Genomic DNA, 21,815 nt, shown 5'->3' on the forward strand with positions numbered 1-21,815 from the left:
CGGAGACAGGAAGGAGGGGGAAGAGAGAGAAACATCAATGATGAGAGTCACTGACTGGCTGCCTCCCGCACGCCCCCCACTGGTGATCGAGGCCACAACCCGGGCATGTGCCCTGACCGGGAATCGAACCCCAATCTCCTGGATCATAGGTTGGTGCTCAACTGCTGAGCCACACGGGCAGGGCTCACTGGTTGGTTTTTATGTGTCCTGACCAGGGAGCGAACCTGCAACCTTGGTGTATCGGGAGGACGCTCTAACCAACTGAGCTACCCGGCCAGGGATGCATTAATTTTACAATTTGAAAAAATATATTACAGACATCTTTTAGAGTGGAAAATACAAAAAGATCCCACAGGACACTTATTTTAATAACTGATTTGAATAACTAAAAGTAATAGTATTAATTTCTAAACTGTGAAAAATTTACAGCAACAAAAAACTCTCTTGTTTTTTCAGAACTTGATAGCAACAATTCTCCAAAACAAACCTGCCCCCCACCGAGGGCTTAGTTCTCTGAGCCAGAGCCCACTGACTAAGAAACGACCGACGGGAAACGAGCCCTCGGGAAAACCTGTGTCCTCAGCAAGCTCACCAGGCTCCGAGACCTCTGTCTATATTCTTTATGCTAATACGACAAGTTCAATTCTATATGGTTAGTACTTATCTAAAATTCAGAATTTCACTTCATAATACAACTTGCCTTAACTACATGGAGGGGACATTTCTACTATTTTATATGGTTTTAAAAGATGCAAGATTGATGTTAAAGCCAGAAGCAAACAGCTATAGGCTGACCATCCTGGATTGGAGATAAGTTTGATTTACAAGAGCTTGCTCTCTATTTTTAACATGTATGTTGCAAAGTACTTTCCAGAAGGACAGCAGTGCCCAGAGCCTCAAGGTCACTCTGCGTTGTCTTCACTGAAATCACTTTACCAGGGAAAAGCGGCTTTTCTTCTGCTACAAAACTCTGACTTCACCAGTTTCGAATGTCAACACGTGCAGGAAGGCATATACCACATACTAGGAAGGACCAAACAAAAAAACTATAATTATGAGAAACATGACAAATACCTGAAAACAGGACACTAAGAAAAATGCATTTTCTATGATCAGAAACATCAGATCATTTTGGAAAGGGTATTTCAGGTTTGTGAGTGCCCTGTGAGGGGAGACTGACCTGGAGCTCGTGAGGAGGCTGGAGTCCCAGCGGGGGCATCAGCCGGGTGCGGGCGCCTCTCCTGGCTCCCACTGCGGCAGAGAAAGCCCCTGAGGACGGGCTGGGACCCTCTCTGCCATTGTGGCAAACGTGTTCTATAAACGATAAAATTAGGCACAAAAGAGCACAACCCATGTGCACAGACCATTCCAGCAACAGCATCTGGAAGCACCTACATGTTTCTATTTAACGACTAGTCAGACTCTAAAAAACAAACGCTGGCAATGACGGGGCCGGGAGTCGGGGACGAGGAGCCCGCGGCTGCCCCCTCAGCCGGGGGTGCGGGGTCCACACCGGGTGCAGCATCGGCTCCTGCGAGCGTGAGGACAGCATCACAGAGGCAACACAGGCACCCGTGGGAGGTCACAGCAGTGGCCACCTGCCCTTGTGCAGGAGACCCAGACTCCCGAGAACAAGGCCAGGCCCCTCCACGTGCCCACACAGCCCTGATCTTGCTCCCATGGGTGACTCAGGACCAGCCTGCAGCATCTCAGGTTCCTAAGCCCACATCTCCTTCACCTGTGAACCTGGCAGTGGCAGCTTCCGCACACTTCCAGGACCCGCTGATTCTCACCGCCCCCCTCACTCCTGTCCACACCAGTCCTGGCCAGCTTGGCCCAGAGTCATGCCCTTGGGGCACTTCTGTGTGAACACCCTTCCTGAGAAGAGGCCCTCCCGCCCGCTCTCCTACCCACGTTCCTGCCCTGTGTGACCTCCCCTGAGCACAAAGGGCTCTGCTGGGCCTCGCTCACCATCCAGCTCCCGTTGCAGAATAAGGGGGTGCTCAGTGTCCATCCTGCTGACCCCTGTACCCCAGCTTCTGAAACTGCCTAGTGCCACCCCAGTCAGGAAACCCAACTGGCAAGTCTCATTTCCATGCCCTCTGCTGAGATCCTAGAGAGACTTCTCACTACACACAGCTGTGCTGGTAGGACTGACTGGCATGGAGAGCCGCAGGATGAGGCTTCCCTAGTCTTTCCCGGTGCCAGACAGACTTCCTCGTCACGGTCACCTAACAGACTGTGCACCAGCCTCGTGTGTGTGTGCGTGCATGTGCATGTGCGTGCCTGTGTGTGCGTGGGTGGGAAGCTGGCGCTGGGAGCCTCGGTACCACAGCTGGGTAACTAGGAGTAACAGCATCCACATCTCCATCTTGTGCCACGTTCCTGGGCACTAGGGTCAAAGAAACAGACCAACTGCCCAGGACAAATGACAGGTTTCAGAGGCCAGGGCGGAGGCACATAATAGTTGTGGGCACTAGACACACAGAGCTTCTGTGGAGAGCCTGTATTATCCCAAGTCCCAGAGGCTGAATTACTGACTTCTCCTGAGATCAGACCAAAATAAGTCGAGGCGGTTTACTGCCATATTTAGGATGCTCGTGTGGGAGCAACGAGAAACATCTGGCGATGATGCTCGCTGGAATCCTGGCTATTTTTTCCTGGCCAGAAGAAAACATGAAGTTCTTACTGGAATAGCAACGTAGTCTCCTAGCACGGAGCCCCCACGGCTGAGAACCTGCCCTCCCACGAGCCACAGGCTCAAGTTAAGGCGCCTGCGGTTCTTAAAAAGGAAGGCGGAAAGCCCACTCTAAAAATGTTGAGTATTTTAAGGAAAAGAGACCATGAACAAACAGTAAGTAGCAAAGGCATGGGTGCTCACAGCCTGGGTGCAGTCTCACACCCGAACTATGCCCCAGACTATTTTTTTAACCACCAAATAGCACTTTTCCACAGCACTAACTTCCAGATAAGATAATACAAACGCTGCAACTCCCATCAATTCCTGACCCTGATCATCACGAAGGGTTCTAGATACCTTGCACTCTAAGCCAAGGAGAAGATCCCCCCTCTTGTGTGCCAGCGTGGACTTCACCCCCCCACACACCTGACAGGCTGGAGCTGAAAGCATTTCTGCTCTACGACTGCACACGGGCCGTGGCAGGCGACACATGGCTTCCACGTGGCTTCTTTTACAGCTCAGGAAAAGGTCTTTCCAGAGCAGAGGCCAGATTTCTATTTTCTTTATTTTTCCAGAATTATACTTGCAAAGGCACAGGATTCATTTATCAACTGAAAACACATCAAGATTTTACTAGATCAAAAAGCTGACCACTGACTGACCTTTGGCAGCTTAAAATCCCATCAGTGAGTGTCAAGAGTCACACAGCGAGGCCCACACCACGGGCTCCACCATGGACTCACAGACTTCTCTCCTTTCTCTGCACTACAGCCCTGCCCTTCCACGCAGAAGTGCTTTAGTCTAACTAGTGACCAACAGGAGGAACCACAGAGTGCATCTCACGTTGTCAGCTCACAACCCAAGCTCATGCACATCTGTTGTACCAGTGATTCCAACGGTTGAGATAATCAGACACTGGTAGCTATTTCCTATAAAAGAGATAAATGCTGATTTTAAACACAGTGTCAATTAAAATTCCAGTTCCGTAAATTTACAAGACAACTCTAAGCGAAACTCTGAGCCTCCGCTGTCCGCAGCTTCCCATCCCCAGGCTCGCTGTGGGCCCCCAGCCCTGCTTTCTCTGTGGTCCTCACAACCGGGAGAAGTAGACAGTTCATTCCTATGTGGGAACTGGCTCAGCAGGGGTTAACGTCACTGTTACAATCTCTCCAAGGAACCACCCCTGAGGGTAACTTCTTAATGGTACAATTCTCATACTTTTGGCTCAAAACCTCCCTTCGTTAGCCATTAAAAATAACATTTAGCCCTGGCCAGTATGACTCAGCTGGTTGGGCATCGTCTGTGCACCGAAAGGTTGCCGGTTGGATTCCAGGTCAGCGCACATGCCCATGTTGAGGGCGCTATCCCTGGCAGGGGGCGTGCAGAAGGGATTAAACAAGCCCATGCTCTAAGACCCAGGCAGAAAGCGGGGCAAACGCACTTGTGCGCCGCTGACAAGGGAGGAGGTGATCCCGTGCTGTGTGAACACCACTTCTGAGAAGGCAGAGTAACTGCTATCTCTCCCCTGGGTGAGAGCAGTGTGGCTCTGCACCCACATGCACTACGGGGGCGGTCTGCATGGATGGCAAAGTTCGTTCCCGCACACGGGGGGACGGGAGGTGTGACAAGAACCGGGTCTCGCAGAACCCATGTCTGGAGCAAGTATGAAGCAGCAGCAGCAGGGCTGCCTCACTGGCCAGACTCCATGAGGAAAGACAGACATGACCACAGGAGGTCTTCAGGCCAAGCTACTCTGTATTTTCACTAATGCAAAATATAGGCCTTTCAAAAATAACTAAATGTCACATTCTTCCCTAAGTTAAAAAGGTCCCTTAAGTAAAAACCTCCGACATCAAGTAGGGGGTTCTACTCAGCTCCACACAAGGCTGGTGCTTTGTCACCACCTATGCGCAGAAGCCAGTGCAGTGGTCTGCAAGGTGCCATCAGCACATCCGACCTGCTAGTCACAGACTCCGCGGGCCACAGACTCTGCTGCTTAAGACTTAAGTGAAAAATAAACCAAACAAGCAGACAGATGGGCATAGACGCCAAAAACCCAGAACACATGAAATGAAACACTCGGATCTGAGGCTGGAAAACTCAGCTGTGAGGGAAGAGCTCACGGCCCCTTGAATTAAGCATTTAATCCAACACAGCTTCTGGCTTGTCCCTTCAACGCATGTCTACAGAACAGGCCCTGTCCAGACACTGAGGACACAGCAGTGGATGGAACAAAGCCTGGCCCCCGGAACCACCTACCAGGAGACAGACCACAGGCCAATCTGGGACAAGGAGTGTCCTCTCTGTAGCCAGAGGCTCACCCGGTCGAGGCCCGCCCTGCTCTGTCGCCCACACCCCGCACTGCAGGCCATCATCTCAGCCATCCAAAAGCAAATGCCACTTGACCATAATCTGTGTCTCTCAGTTCAAATATAAAGGGGGGCTCTCTCTCTCTCTAAAAAAGTCAATTAAAAAAAAAAAAAGCCCTGGCTGGTGTGGCTTAGTTGGCTGGAGAGTCGTCCTGTGCACCAAAAAATGTTGGGTTCAGTTCATGGTCAGGGCACATACCCAGGTTTTGGGTTAGATCCTAGCTAGGGGTACATATGAGAGGCAATCAATTGATGTCTCTCTCTCTCTCCCCCTTCCTCTCTCTAATACAATCAAATATAAAGGAGCAGGAGTGGGGACACAGGTGACCAGTGAGGAGTAACAGTGGAGCAGGGAAGGGAAGCCCAGGCAGGCGACCAGCCTTGACCTCAGGATCTTTGGAGCTGTGACCCCCAGGAGACACGGGGTCAGAAAGGAGCAGGGCACACCTGCCTTCTCAGGGCAGCCCCTTCCGGAGGACTGTGGGGAAGCACTTCAGGGGCAGGACAAGGAAGCATGTCTATTGCCTGGCAAACCAGCCCAGCCCACTGCCATCAGGCTCTGAGCTTCACAGGACTGCATCCCTGATCCACTGGCAACAGCTGCTGTGCTGGCCGCCAAAGGCCACAGCTTCCTTGGCCCACCCCACCACCACGGTGGCTCTGCCTCCCCACCCTGGGAATCCGGGTTGGCCTGGGGACTTGCTTTGATCAGTAAAACCTGGCGGAAGTGACAACGCTCGAATTTCAAGCCCAGAACCCAAGGGACCTGACAGTTTCACTGAGTCACCAGGCGCTGCCGCTGAAGGGAGAGAGTCTGCAAGGAGGGAGGTGCCTGCTGAGGCAGGGACCTGTGAGTAAGGCCATCCTAGACCACCCAGCCCTCAGAGCCAGCCAGGCCAAAAACCCTCCAAGTGAACACTCGGATATGCAGGCAATACACAGTAATGTCTGCTTCAAGCACTAAGTTCGGGGTGTGTGTTACTCGGCAGGGCCAGCTGGCGGCTGCAGAGGACAGAGCCCTTGGAAGCAGGATCCGACTAATGTACCAAAGTCGGTTTTAACTGCTCCTGAAAGGGGCACACCAGCAAGTAGCCACAGTCAAAAAGCACCCTCTCCCCCAGGATGTGCAACAGCAACGTGGTTCTTTAATCTCTGGTAACTCTCCAGGTGCATCAAAACATCACACACGATGATTGTATTTGACTAATACAAACAACAATCTCAATTTATTAAAACATTTACAAGCTCTAAATATTTTGAAACCTTTACAAGATGCCACCTGTAATTTCCTTACGTGTAAAATGACCCAGATGCTTAGTAGGAGTGAATTTCTCAGAAAAGGACTACACCCTGCTTATGACTCAACAGTAAATGTGAGATGACTTCTTTTTGGGCCTAGTTTCAGCTGATAAAGCCCATTAAGCAGGACCAAAGAAAGATGCACCAAAGTGAACCGTGGTGCAGTTCTTTCCTTCCTTCCTTCACCTTTTAAAAATGTTGACCTGTTAGAAGCCGGGACCACAGGAAATGTGTTTAGCTCAGGATGGCTACATGGTGAAGATTCTCCCAAACGTTTGCCTGGAAGAGGTGTGGGAGCCCAATCAGCTCCCAGACCCTTAACCTGCTTCCTATAAGCGCTTCACAAGGGAGCCCTGGTGAGCCTGAGCCAGAAATGCGGTCACAGAACCAACAGCCACCCCCTAGCTCCCGGGGTCAAAGGTTGCCTATGCCAGACTATCCACCCTGCAGAGGTGCCTCTTGCACCACAGGAGTGACTGGAGGCTGGACAGACAGGTCCTGCTGGTTTCAGCTACCACTGCCCCAGTGAAATGTCTGACATCTTCCTCAAGTAAGACCTTAAGAGAAGCGTTAGGGGTCGGAGTTCAAACACTATGAATCTGGACGCTAAGCACAGGCTGGTGTGCCCAGGCTCCAAGCGAGAGGCAGCCCCCTCCATGCAGCCCCTTTCTCAACTCACTGTGCTCACCTCTCCCTCCCTCGCCTTTCTCCTGCAACGCACCTACGGGGGTGTCCTCCAGGCCCCTTCACAGCCTGGCCCGCAGCTCAATAATCATTTTACTTTCTGTGTAGCATCTTGACTTCTTGACAGAAAACCGAAGTATAAATAAACCCGCAAGGGTTTAAGTTCACACTCCTGTACTTGCTGCTGTGACATTAGAGCAGGAAAAGCTTCCAAAGATACTACTGTGAGTCAGTGTGAAAGATTTAAGAAAGATAATATACTTACGCATTACATTTGAAAGTTAATGCATAACTTTTAAATAATATATTAATTTTAAATAAAAGTTAATAACTTTTTAAAAATATATTCATTCTAATGTCATTTAGAAAATAAGAAAAAATGATTTCCAATGTGTTATGTGAGTCTAAAACTGTTCTTTAAAAATAGTGTCCCCAAATAAGTGTATACACACTTTAACAGCTAACAGTTCAATTTTGAAAATGAAACGTATTTTAATAAACACTGCTTTTATAATTAGTCAGTGTATACGTTTTTTGGGACGCCCTATAAATATGTATATACATGGATATGTACATACATGTAATTACTTTTGCCAACATTATCAGTTCAATCTAATAGTAGGGAATTTTCAAAATACAGATGTTATTATGGCTGACCCAGAAAAACCAGTTCTATGCTAAGACTGAGTGGCACCCTGAGCTAGGGGCCCGCAGTCACCCTCAGGAAGCTGACACGCAATGAGGCTAAGAAACCCCCACCCAGGCAGCCAGGGACTGAGCCGAAGAAGCTGGGTGGAGGCCCCCGGGTTCCAGTCTGTGCTCTACGGCAGCAGGCCAGCTTCCAAGAGAAGAACGTGGGGACAACAAGGTCGGAATTTTAGAGGACAGACAGGAGGGTCCCACTCTCCAAACTGTAGGGAGAGGGGCCGGCTCACCATCTGCAAGGATTTTACTGGATGTTACCAAAGCCACTCATGGTCAACTTCATAAACGAGTGAAACCTAACGGGCGAAACGTAATCTGGGACGTAACAGTTCACTTTCAGAAAATGTAAGGAACCGTGCCTCCAAACACCGCGCTTCTTACCTCAATGTCAAACATCTCCACGGAGTTGTCCAGCAGCTTTACCCTGAGGGGAGAGCGCGTCTCCTGTGTTCTGGCCGCCATCCGTGCCATCCCAGCCGAGGGAGCCTGCCCGGGCTCCAGGGTGCTCACACCCGTGAGGGGCTGGGCGCCCAGGCGAGCCCCTGGGGTCTGCAGGGCTCTGTATGTCCCTTCTATCTCGCCCATTCTTCACCAGCTACGAGTAGGGATACGCTACAGCAAAACAAACGCAAAGAATCATCACCAGCTATTTAGATATTAAAACACTGAAAAAAATGATCAGGTACACAGGAATCCTCTGCATGATTTTTGCAACTCCAATAAGTCTTAAATTACATAAAAATACAGACTTGCCTGGCCGAGTGGCTCAGTTGGTTGGAGTGTCGTCCCCTATACCAAAAGGTTGCAGGTTCGATCCCTGGTCGGGGGTGTACGAGAGGCAACTGACTGATGTTTTCCTCTCTCGCTCTCCCTTCCTCTCTCTAAAGAAAAATCAGTAAAAAACATCCTCAAGTGAGGATTAAAAAAAGATTAAAAAAAAACTTAAAAAAAGACTATCTTTGCCCGGCCGGCGTGGCTCAGCGGTTGAGCATCGACCTAGGATCCAGGAGATTGCGATTCGATTCCCAATCAGGGTTGTGGCTCGATCCCCAGTCGGGGGCGTGCAGGAGGCAGCCAATCAATGACTCTAATCGTTGATTTTTTTTTGTTTTTTGTTTTTTAATATATCTTTATTGATTTCAGAGAGAGGAAAGGAAAGGGAGAGAGAGAGAGATAGAAACATCAATGATGAGAGAGTCATTGATCAAGCCTGCAACCCGGGCACGTGCCCTGGCCGGGAATCGAACCCCGGTCGCCTGGATCCTAGGTCGATGCTCAATCGCTGAGCCACGCCTGGCCGAGCATTGATGTTTTTGTCTCTCTCCCTCTCCCTTCCTGTGTCTGAAATCAATAAAGGTATATTGAAGAAAAAAAAAAAGCTATCTTCTACTCATACCTGGTTGGTGGAACAGAAAATGTAACAAGCACCCCCAATAACAATACTTCCCAGGTGCTTCTGCAGCCAGGGCACCAGAACACACCAACCCCACAGAAGCTCCTATGCGAGCCCCGTGCCATCACTCCCATCACTCGGTGGGCAGAGGGCATGAGGCTGGCAGGGCTGGTCCTTCTCAGGCTCCACCAGCCACAGGTAATGGGTCCCAGGCAGCACAGCACCAGCGTGTGTCAGGTGGCGCTCAGCAGGCCCCTCATCTCGGCTGATGGGTGGGGAAATTCCAAGGACAGGAGCTCAAGACACCAGGCCTGTCCCTGCCAGCTTTGCAGTCCTTGGTTTTTCTAGGCTGTGTCTCACCAGGCTGGGTGGGTGCTACCGGTGGCACGGGGAGTCATTTCAGACATGGCACGGAGAAGAGCCTGGGTGAGTGTCTCACAGGGACCACACACCTGGGGTTGGAAGGCACCTGCCTTACCCATCCTCACAATAACCATCCACCGCCCACTTAACAGATGACAACACTGAGGTCCAGCAGGGCCAAGCAGCTGGGGCACACTGAGTGCCCTTTCCACTCCTCCTTGTGCCCCAGGGATGGTCTCTGCTGTTAAGCTGTTGAGTTGAACAGGGCAAATCACTTCAGTTTTTTAACAAAGAACAGGCTACGTACCAGCCAGAATCTATTAAGACTGCTTGCTCTGAATTGTAGCTATTAATCCAGTTACCTTCTATTTATGGCAAATTTCCTTCTTAAATATACGTATTTATATGTTTGAAAGTCAACTTAAAGAAATATACTTAATAGTAAAATACAGTATGGCAAAACAAATGCCAGATGTATAACCAAGAAAGAACACAGTTGCTGCCAAAGTGTTTATTTCACGTGACCCTGCTCAAAAACTCTTCTACGCGTCTGCAGCAAACGCTTTAGAGGAGTGATCTCACTGACTTCTCGGCCCAGTCCCTTGCGTGCCTGATACATTGCTCAGTCCTCTGGCCCTTTCCTTTTTTTCATGCTTATTTTATTATCAAGACAAACTCATGAACTTCTTAGCTCTTGAATTAAATCCAAAAAGCTTCTCAGTAACCAGGTGCCAGGCAACCACCTCTGTCCACTTAAAACCTACCCAGCAGAGACGGCCTGCCCAGCCCACCAGGGTGGGGACTTCCACACATGTCTGGTTTATCAGACAGCAAGGAGAAGGTGGGGAATCAAACCTGGGGAAGTGGAAGGTGAGCAGCAAGGGTGCAGGACGAGGCAGGGTGCCGCTCCACCAGGCACCCTCCCCCGTCCCAGTTCCTGCACACAGAACGGACCGTAGCCCTGGGCGCCACGTTTGGGCCAGGGTAGCAGCTGCCTATCATCTTCAGAATCCTCTCTCCAGATTGTGTGCCAGAGAGCAGGAACTAAACGCTTGGTGTAAGTGTCTGCTAAGTATTTGCTCAACGTCACAGGCATCAAAGAACCCGAACCGCACGCCTCATCATGCAGCACCTGGTGCAGAGTCCTGAAGCAATGGCAGGGCTGCTGACAAACAGACCAATGCTCCAGGAAACCACTGTTTTCATGTCACTAAAAGTAGACCTGAGACATCCAGGTTCCGAGAACCACAAAGGCGAGCTTTCCCTTCAATTTCACACGCCAGAGTAGTCAGTGCAGGCCTGAGGGGCTGTCCACAGGACCCCACCTTAAAGGCGTCCCCCGTGTGAAACAGGTAAGTTTTCGGTCAGCCCACGACAGCTGTGAACTCTGAACCACCAGCGCAGGTTCTTTGGAGACAAGCTGGGGTGTTTGACTTTGGGTACCAAAGGTACCCTCCCAGCTCAAGTAAAGCACAATTCTGAAAACACCCACGACCAGAGTGGATTGTTAGAAGTGACTCTCTTTCTTACTCCACTTTATAATTCTCATTTGTATCTGTTCCTAATAATCTTAGATGGAAAAATGTCTTCGGGCTTTCTCTCTTCTACTCATTATAAGAAAGTCATGCCTACACCCCCCCCTAAGAAAACAGCAAGAAAGACCCACCCATGGTGTCCAGAGGGCACATGGGGGAGGAAACACTAAGGAGAACATGCAAGGAGGCTATTACGAGAAGGGTCGGGGTAGGGGTCCCTCGGGGTCGGGGGGCCTGTCACTGGGATACATTACAGGAAGGGAGCTCAGTTCTATTACTTCCCCAGGACAGCGTTCACTTTATAACTCATTAAGCCATGCACTTGATTCAGGTGGTTTTTCTGTATCTGTGTTTATCATGAAAACCTATTTAAAATAGCACACCATTTACCACTGCCTCACCTGTCAGAGGAAAGAAAGACCCCTCAGACACACGAAAAAGCTCTTCTTAGTTCAAGGGAAACTAACATAGGCCTCCCAGGAGGAAACCGGTCGGAACAGCAAACTTACATCCAGTCCACCATGAACATCGGCTCGGCTGACTCTGAGACTCAGGCCACAGACACACATCCAGAGGGTCATCTGAGGAAGACAGATCCACGGAGAGTTAGTGCCCCGGGAGGCACTAACCTTCCAAAGAAAAATCTACCTGTGACACAGTGATGTGGCACAAACTACCCACTGAAGAGTTATGCAGCTTTAAGTTCAAGAAACCCCAGTGCTGCGAACGTCAGCTACGTCACTCTTGGAGTCTGTCGTCTACTTCAGAAGGAGCGTGTAACTGGACACTTCCTGTAGGAAGGAGGCTGCCCATTCAAGGCACTTTTTACGGCTGATGACTTCCTCCCGTCAACAACGGGAAAATGCACGGAACCGTTGGTGCGAGTCACGACATACAGAAGCTACTGTGCTCCGTTTTGTGTGCTTGTAAACCAACATCGCAAAGGCAAGACTATGCGAGTCAGACTAGGAAACACCAAGGTCACACCCAGGGTCCTGCAGCCCCTGCTCCTGTCCCTGCTGCTGCCAGTGACCCTTCCCCGAAAGCCAGGGGGAGCGACGTGAAAACCACCAGCGACCTCTGAAGACTGTGGCTCCTTTCCCGCCCTCCTCCCACCAGGCCGAAGCGCTTTGTGGTCTTCATCCCTAAAAACACTGCTGGCGGCTGGGTACAGCTTCCACTGCTGACACTGAGTGCTCCCTCCTGTGCAGACTCATTTCATAAAAACTTAAAATCCACCTCGAGTCAGATTTCCACCTTGAAGCTGGAAGACTGGTTCAGAAGTCTGGCGAGGCTTTGGCTGATGACGTGTCAATGCAGGTTTGTAACAAATGCTGCCTCCGGGGGGCGGGGGGTTGACATCCGGGGAGCCCGCGCCAGGGTGGGGACCAGGTCATGTGGGAAACCTCTGTAGCTTCACTCAGTTTTGCTGCAAACTAAAAACTGCTCTAAAAAATAGAGTCTAGTAAAAACAAAGTCTGCCACGGAAACATAACTCAGGAGTGACAGAGCCGGGACTCGAGCCCAGCCAGACTTGGCCACAGCGCGCCGGCCCTGCTGGAAACCCGGCTCCTGCTCCCAGCACAGCAGCCGTCACCGCGTAGGGAGCTGGCTCACACTCCTCTTGTGCAAAAATCCACCTTCCGGGAAGTATTTTTGGTTGCTTCTCTTAGAAGCAGAAAACACAGCAGGTCCTCAAATAACTCCATTTTGTTCACGGTCGTTTCCTTATAATGTTGATAAAAAATCGATTCCCGTGGGGCCACTGTCTGTGTGGAGGGTGCATGGTCTCCATGTCCACATGGGTTTCCTCCAGGGACTCTCGGTTTCTCCTGGATCCCAAAGGTGTGCATGGGATGGGACTGCCCATGACATGGTCCCCATTCTTGTGAGTGTGGTTGGCCTTGCGATGGAAGGGCCCCTGTCCAGGTGGGTCCCACTTTGTACCCTGAGCTGCCAGGAGAGGCCCCAGCCACCCAAGACTCTGAACTGAAACCAGTGGGTTAGAAAATCATGACCTTACTTGTTTTTAGTATTAATCTTTCTCAAATGTATGTGTAGCTCATGTTTATTTCAATGTCTAATATTAGAAGTGTTTGGGGTCTTCATTTATAAGTTTGGTGATGTCTGTATGACCAGAAATATGTGGGAGGGACTAAACTTTGGTTCGTATCATTAGCCGTTGGTAAAACTGGCTTCGTTTATGTTGTTTCTGTTAATGTCAGTTTCCAAGAACCTATCGACTGAGTGAGGACCCGCTGTGCTTCCAGTGACCAGCGAGGACCCAGGGTGTGGCACTTACTCCAACGTATGACCGATGTGCCTAAACCCGTTCCATGCTGGGAACAAGCTTCTGGTGCTGACACTCAAATGGGGTTGTCACCTGGTTCGCCACCGGGGGTGCATTACCCCTTTGACACAGTGCAACAGATGGGCGCTTTTCATTCCCTGTCCAGCAGCAAGGCTGACAGGCTTTAGAGTGAGCAACTGAGTAATTCAATCGACATAAGGAACTGGAGGAAACCGTCAGAGCCTGCACTGCCAGGCAAGGCCTCAAGAGCTGATGAGGAATGGACACTGGCCAGTGGAGGGCAGGAGGGCATCCCACCCACGGGAACAGGGCCGGCTGTGAAGACAGTCCCTCCCCAGGACACAGCCCGTCTGCTGAATGACACAGAAACCACGCCTGGCGCTTGAAAACCTGGGGAGAAGGGTGCTGGGGAACTCACCTGCACACCTGCCCCAGCAGGTGCTTCGGGATCAACGTCACGTATGTGAAGCCTAAGGAACGATCAGAATCCACGTCCTGGGCAGTGCTCTGTCCCTCAAGTACCAGGAAGGGCAGCCGCAGTCGCCAGCCTCAAAAACCTCCGGTGTTGAAGGGCAGCTCACGCAAACAGAAAGGTGTCCCCAGGCTGTGACAAAAGAGGCCAAATAATCAGGCAGATGGACACTCGGGCACTCGTGGGACACAAGGACAGAGCAGGAGCCAGGGGGCGGGAGCCAGGAGGCAGCGCACAGGGATCCAAGTCCAGCTGGGCCATGAACAGCTCTGTCACTGCCCCACGCCCAGCCCCACCCTCATTCTGGATGATGAAAGGGGAGGGACGGGAGTCAGATTCTTTTTGACTCTAAGGTCCCGTGATTCTGTGCTAAGGCAGCTCCAGGTGAAAAAAATGAAAGATGCATTCTAGACTCCACGCAATTTATAGAATTTAGCAGCCAAAAGTGAACTAAACCTTATAAAATCAGGTGAGCCCATTCTTCCTCCCCCAGCATATGAAATAGTGGCTACGCATCTGCAGGAAAAGGGAGGTTGCTTTCAGGCAAATTCACCACCACGATGTGAATACAGGTTACGGTCCAAAGAGATGACTTTAGACATAACCAGTATTTGCAAACCATACAATTCTACTTTCACCCCCTAGGTTTTTAAAAGAATTGCCTGGACACTAAGCAGATGTCAGTCATTTTGACCTACCATCAGGTAGTCTCACTTAAAGCTAAATAAAGTTCTATTAACTAAAAAATAAAGTTAAAACATTTTTTACTGATTGATTTTAGAGAGAGGGAGGAAGGGGGGAGGGAGGGAAGAAAGGGAGGGGGAGAGAGAAACACTGATTTGTTGTTCCACTTATTTATGCGTTCGTGGGATGCCCTGGCCTGGGATGGACCTCCCAGCCGTGGGGTACAGGTACGCCCTCTAACCATCCGGTACCCAGCCAGGGCACGAAAAATAAAGCTTTAAGAGCTGAAATGAATCTGGATACCTGACTCTCGACAGTTCTTGTTTTGATATGAAGTCGCCCAATTTACCATCAGAATCGTCACATAGGTGGGGACCCGATGTGTACACACTGCTTTAGTGTGAGAGCAGGTGTCGGACTAGAGGAGCAGCACGAACAGGAGCATCTGCTTATATTCAGATGAGACGATGAACCAGGAGCTAACGAGACCGGTTCCCACGGGTTGGGGGGAGTGTGGGGAGGCGGCGGGGGAACCACTTCTAACACACGATGTGAGTCGGGTTGACTTGGGAACCTTGTAAATGTTCTTATGTGATTAGGGAACAAAATTAAATCAGTGTTTTAGAAAAGCGAGTCTTAAAAGCTCAAAAATGAAACAAATGATCCTAATGGTACATTAAAACCATGGCTAAACTACAGAAAATTTGTTCAGGTGACTTTAAAACTCAGTAACTTCATTACGCATCGCTAGTGAAATGTATCCTAATGATTCAAAGATTGACTACAAGAGAAACCAGAATGTGGCGTATTTATTCCACAGAAAAATGACCTAATTTCTTCAAAAAATGGCCAGAAAAGTGGGGAGGGGGGAATAGAAACCGTTAAAAGACGTTACCTGCCAAACATGGACCTTGAGCCAAATATTTATGGGACAGTCAGGGAGATCTGAACCCTAACTGGGTGCTGTATGTTGTGAAGAACTGTTAATTCTCCAGGTGTCTGAATGGTACTGTGTATATACGAAAGACAGGACAGAATACTGTCTAGGATTTACTTTAAAATAACCTAGTGAGGTGGAGGGGACCACAGACCAGACTCACAAAACACCCCTCCCGGCCCCAAGCTACTGCCCATTCGGTGACTACGGAGCTGGGTTTGGTATGTCTTCTCTACTTTTGTGAATGTTTGGAATTTTCCATAAGTTAAAAATGAACAGGTCTAGCAACAATTTTCAATGTATAGAGGGTCCCAGGATCCCCTGGAACAGTGCATAGCTGAGGGTGTGTGTGTAAGGGTCCTACACAGTGAGACACTGGCCCAGGCACTCTGTCCACCAGAACTCAGAGCCAGAGAATCAAGCCGCTTGCTGTGGCCACAGATCCAATCTGGGGAGAGGAGAGACCAGCAGCCAGGACCCTGGCTCCCAGCCAATATAACATAAGGCAAATTCTTCAAGATTAAAAAAACAAACAAAAAAAATGTGACTTAAGAAAATGTACACCATGCATTATAAATTCACGGTTTCCTGTGTCACCTCCATTTTACTGCAGTGACCCTACTTTTCAGCTCTAAAATTCCGACTTGTTTTTCTTTACATATTTTCATTTTTTGGCCAAGACGTTCTATCTGTCCACTTGTTTCAAGAGTACCCTAACTTCTCGGAGCATTTTAATAACAGCTGCTTTAAAGCGTGTTTTAGTTTTTTATTGCAACCATAACAACTCACCACAAACGTAGCAGCTTAAAATAACAGCCATTATTATCTCCGTTTCTGTGGGCTGGCAGTGTGGGTGCATGTGGACCAGCAGAGTTCTCTGCTGAGGGTCCCATAGGTCTAAGTCAAGGTGTCAACTGGCTGGGGTCCTGTGTGGATGCTCTGGGGAGATGGCACTTCAGACCTGTTCAGTTCTGCTTGGATACAGGACTGAGGCCCCCAGTCCGTGCTGGCCGCCAGCTTCTGGAGGCCACCTGCACCCCGTGGCTTCCTCCTTCAAAAGCACGCTGAAGCGTCCTCTCTCCCGCCATCCCTTCTGCTGCAGCTGGGGCACCAGCTCTGCTTTAAGGGGCTTGTGGGAATAGATGAGGCCCAGCTGGATGATCCAGGACACCTCACTCTTTTTAAGATTAGCTGGTCGGGACCCTAAATTACACCTGCAAAGTGCTTTTGTAGTGTAACATAACATATCCCCAGAAATGATGCCAGTGGGTGAAGGTCACGAGGGCCGTTTCTGCCTAACCCCAAGTCTTTCTCAGGTAATCCCGACATCTGCAGCATTTCGGCTTCCAGTCTGTATTTTCTCTCGTGAGGTGGCTTGTCCTGGTTCTGTGTATGCTGGGTGATTTTGGATTGTATCCTGGATATTTAAAAAACTGTGCTGAGACCTTGGGTCTTGTTTGAATCTGTGGAGAATGCTGGTACTTTTGCTCTGGCAGGCATGGGCCTGGCCGGGTTCAGGCTGCGAGTCCCGGCCAGCCTTCCCTGCGGGCTGTGGTCACGCCAGCTCACCCTCAGGGGCTGTCCGGATGGCTAGCGTGGTTCCTGTTATTTGAGTTGCCAACATCCCTGGCAACCTGCTCAGGGTCAAACTCGTGCGTGCACAGCTCAGCGCTGAGCCCTGAGGTTCATAAGCCACTTTAGGGGTCACTTTCCAAGCTCTTCCCTCTGCAGTCTCCCTGGTGTACCTTCCAGCTGCCTGGAGCTCTCCTCTGTCCTCCAGCCAGAAGTTAGGGCTTTAGTCTCCCTGTTCCACCGTGTTCTTCCTGCGACCCCACCCGTCTCAGGCCAAGCCCCATGAGGAGAGACAGAGACAAAGCAACAGGGCTCCCCCCACTCCATCCGAGCTTCAGGCATCTACAGGCTCCTGCGGCCACAGGACTGCGTGGAGGGCAGGGCGGAGACAGGTGTGGCTTCCCTCACCCGCCCTCTTCTCCTGCAGCTTTCCGTGCTCGCACCTGTGCCCACCTCTGGGTTTCAGATACCCAGTGACCAGGCTGGGGATGCTGGAAGAAAAACAGGAACCTCCTTGCTGGTGCAGTGGGACTCCAAATTCTGGCCTTTGTCCCCAATCCGCCTGTCACCATTTACTTATCAGAGTCCTTCAACAGCTCCACACAGCTGTCCAGGCTCTCTGGCCACAGTTAGTGGGGGAGACAGGTGGAGTGTGAGCACTCCACCTTCCGGAACCAGCCCGGCATCACGCACACTAAACCATGTCTACAGGGTTCTCTCTGGGAGAAGGTTAGGGGTGATTTCTGTTTCCTTCTTCCCATTACTTTTGAAATCAGATGGCTTTTCTGCAGGCTCCTGCGTGATTACGACCTGCTTTAGAAGTCTTCACTGGCAGGGTTACTTATACTGTGCTCACCTGCCAAGAGAAAGTGGAAGAACCACTCCGTCTCTCCTCTGGTTGTGCTTGCTCTCCCTTCTAGAACAGTTCACTTAATCCTGGCCCGTGTGGCTCAGTTGGCTGGAGCATCATACACCAAAAGGTTCAATTCCCCGTCAGGGCACATACCCAGGCTGCCAGTTCCACCCAGGTTGGGGTGTGCATGAAAGGCAACCGATCGATGTTTCTCTCTCACATTGATGTTTCTCGTCCCCACCCCCTCCTCTCTTTAAAATAAATAAATAAAGTAGGTCACTTAAATGAAAATTAATATTTTCAAACACCCTGGACTTGATTTCTTGTTCAGATAGTCATGTGAGGTTAATGACTGGGATACATTCTTTTTTTTTTTTAATATCTTTATTGATTTCAGAGAGAGGAAAGGAGAGGGAGAGAGACAGAAACATCAATGATGAGAGAGTCACTGACTGAGCCCACAACCTGGGTATGGCCTGACCGGGAATCGAACCCCGATCGCCTGGACGACTGGGATACATTCTAAGAAATGAGTCATCAGGCGATTCGTCGCGGTGCGAACACCACAGAGCACTGAACACAGGCCTACGTGCGACAGCCCATTGCTCACGCACTAGCAACCTGGACAGCAAGTTACTGGACAAAACACCATGAGACCGAACCAAGCACGAGAGGCAATGATGCCATCGAGAGACAGCAGACACAGGTGTGTGAGACTGCCGCTGGGGTAACACAGCTGCTGCTTCACAGCAAACTTTTTTTTCTTATAAGTAGGAAGAATACACCCTAAAATAACAATAAAAAGAACAGTACAGTAAACACATGAACCTGTAACACGAGCTTTTACTGCCATTTTCAAGTGTTGCACACTGTACGCAGCTGCACGTGCTGTGCTTTACACGGCTGGCAGGACTGTTCACACTGCCCCAGACATGCGATGTTGCCCCATGGCAGTGTGACCGCAGCAATGCCACAGGCTACGGGAATTTTTCGGGGGACTGCTGCTGTATATGAAGCCCTTCATTGGACAAAGACCCTTACGCGGCCATCACTGTACTGAGACTTGTTCCGCCAACATTCACCTGGTTAACTACCACCAAAGCCGCTGGGGTTTGAATCATGAAGGAGACAGGTGTTAATAAAGCCCAGTGATTTAAATGGTCCATGAAACTGCTTAGTGTGCTTCCTCCTCCCCAACACATTCCCTTGGCGGCTGGAGGATGCTCAGAGCTCCCTCACCCCATGGGCTCTACTATGTTGTCCGTCTGGCATCAAGCAAAGGGACAGAAACTGCCCCTGCAAAAGCAGCTATTCTGCCTCCAGTTTCTGGCCCTCACTTGCACTGGCCACTACCAAGGTCCTACGCAAAGTGTGCCTACAGTCAGAGCCTTTTGTAAAATCTGCAAAAAATACTCTAACTGCAGTGGACTGAGACTGCTGCCTTCTTGCACTCTCTCCCTCTCCCTTTACGTGAGTCACATCGCTTAGAAGGGGCTATGGGCATCTCTGAGATCCAGCTAAGGGCCCAATGAGTTAGAGACATTTATTGTGGACAGAATGGGATTCATTTATATTGTTTGGAGATACTTCTGTGTACCCTTAAGTTATGACCATCGACCTCAGTGCAGGTGCGGCCTCCAGGAGTACTGCCATAGCACTGTGCCTGCTCACCAGGTGCTGAGACCAAGGGCCAGGGGGCTGCGGCACCTGAGCTTGTGCGTCGGGGCTGCACCTGGAGGTGTGTGGGCAGAAACAAGGCTTGAAAACCTGTAGTGCTCCCATCAGAAAAATTGATAATATAGTAGAATTAGAGATTTACCATAGATTTTTCTAGTTTTTTGAATGGAATTATGCAGAACAGAATTTAAAAGAACTCCTCCTCCAAGACACAAACCTGTAGCTGTACTGGAAACAGCAAATACGGCTATGTGTGAAGTCATGTTTTCTGCACCCTAGCAATAATAAAAATTTTTGATCAACTATGCTAGAGGCATCACTAAATTCTTTCTGTTTTCTGTCACAGGAAGAGGGAGTTAAAAAGAACAGTCAAAGAAAAAGTACTACAGCATGTATCAGGTAACTAACAAATATGCCATTTTCCGGGATTTAGTGATGCTTGTGTCCTGGTCAGATGCTTCAAATCTGTCGTTTATTTGCTTTTTCTCCTTCTAAATAATTATTCACTTTCAAAATTAATCTTTATTTGTAACACTGTCTCCTTTTCTTAAAGAGGCCCTTGTTCCCCAATTGTGTAAGTTTCAGGCCCCATAAGCCTGGCATCCACCCTTGCCCCTGATGAAATCTAATTAACTTTACTGAGCACCTATCAAGCAAGTCTAAGTACTTAAGGATACGGGACTTCCTAAGAGAGAGAAAATCCCTCCCATTAAACTGGAAGAAAACAAAGAAGAGAGTATGGCAAACGGTGGTCCGTCCATGGAGAACGTCAGGTAAGGGCAGTAGACCGGATCTGATGGGGGAGAGGGAGGGAGAAGGCCCCACGAGGAGACGGCATCTGCATCAGGCCCAAACAAGGTCCTGGTGCACATTCCAACAGCCACCGCATCCTGAGTGACCCTCACTACCAGGTGCCCATGGCAGGCCCTCCTTCAGGTCATCGCATTTGACCCTCAGGATCCTGTTTACAGATCGAGGAACCCAGGCTCAGAAAGGTTAGTGACTTGCTGGTGGTCGCTCAGCTCTGCAAGTGGTCTCAGCCCCACCCTGATTCCAGGGTGTGCTGTCTCCTCTCTGCTTTGAGGGACCCTGGATGCCAAGCACACAGGCACAAAGATCTGGAAGGGGAGACAACTATGTCAGTGGCCAGGAGCACTTACCCACTGCAGTCCCAGAGAGCACAAAGTAGGAGGCAACAGAGGCTTCCCAGGCCTGACATCGGAGCTGGGCCCTGCAGGGGACAGGAGACCAGCTGGACGAGCAGTGTGTGCACAGGCATGGGACTGCTGGGCGGTGAGGGTGCCGTGGCGTAACCTAGGAGGTCTGGATGCAGCCTCACACCTACTTGGGGTCTAGAGCTGGGAAGCACTGAGGAGGAGCTGGGGAGAGAGGTGGGCTGAAGAAAGCCGCCCCTGCATCCTACAACATTGCAGGCACTTTTTGCGTTAGAATTTGAAATGGCTACAAACCAAATAGCAGCTCAGGGGAAGACAATCCTATGATTGAGCAAAACTACGGATATCATTCTAACTTCCCTCTGACCCTTGTCCACGTCCTCGCATATTTTTACAACAGTATAATTGCTGTGTACGCACTGTTTCGCCCTTTTGGTTAAGCCACGTTTTTGAACACATTTCCATGGATCCAACTGGTTCACATTTTGTTGGGAGGCAAGGACGGGCACGGGGTTGCCAGAACATGCTTACTGGCTGTGGAGCGCACACAGGGTTTGCATACTGGAGTCTGTTTTAAAACTGGGGTTCCATAATCAGTCTTTATCACATACTGCTAGTTGTTCTCCAAAAAGATTAGATCAATTTACAGAATCACCACCAATACAACCACTCCCCGGAGACCCACCAAACACTGGGACTTTTCATATTAAATTTTGTGGAATCCCCACCTTTTTCATTCTGCTGCTGAGGTAAAACCTGGAGTGACCTCGGTTTTCCAGCATCCCTAACACTGCTGTGTGCAGGAAGCTGGTGACCCCGCTGGCCAGCCGATAAGAAAGGGGGTGAGGGAAAACGCAAACCACCCTGAAAGGGGACGCAGCAACAGGAAAAACCTGCTACCGTCAGAGTGCAGAGGTGTGGATGTGGCTACGGTGGGAGCGTCGGAAAGAAGGACGGACAGGCCTCCTGGCCGCTGACGGCGGGCCGGGCGCCTGAAGAGTGGCACAGAATCATCGGGCGTCAGCCTTTGCCCTGTCGCCCGGAGGGCACCCTGCCCTGGCACGGGCACCCACTGACACCCCGCCCGCTGTCCACTCCGACAATCT

At 50.1% G+C, this 21,815-nt stretch overlaps 1 protein-coding gene across 1 annotated transcript in view; it reads right to left on the reverse strand.

Annotated features, from left to right (window-relative positions):
* The window catches only part of FARP2 (FERM, ARH/RhoGEF and pleckstrin domain protein 2), a 76,658-nt gene that overhangs the window by 53,571 nt on the left and 1,272 nt on the right, over nucleotides 1-21,815 (reverse strand). The window contains exons 2-4 of the mRNA XM_087819460.1: nucleotides 13,758-13,943; nucleotides 11,538-11,609; nucleotides 8,119-8,349 (exon numbers count right to left, since the gene is read on the reverse strand). Coding sequence (XP_087675586.1) covers nucleotides 8,119-8,322 — 204 coding nt within the window. The 5' untranslated portion in view covers nucleotides 8,323-8,349; nucleotides 11,538-11,609; nucleotides 13,758-13,943. The remainder of the gene's footprint in view (nucleotides 1-8,118; nucleotides 8,350-11,537; nucleotides 11,610-13,757; nucleotides 13,944-21,815) is intronic.

Source organism: Miniopterus natalensis, chromosome 8 (assembly GCF_054644295.1).
Source record: "Miniopterus natalensis isolate mMinNat1 chromosome 8, mMinNat1.hap1, whole genome shotgun sequence".
NCBI lineage: Eukaryota > Metazoa > Chordata > Mammalia > Chiroptera > Miniopteridae > Miniopterus > Miniopterus natalensis.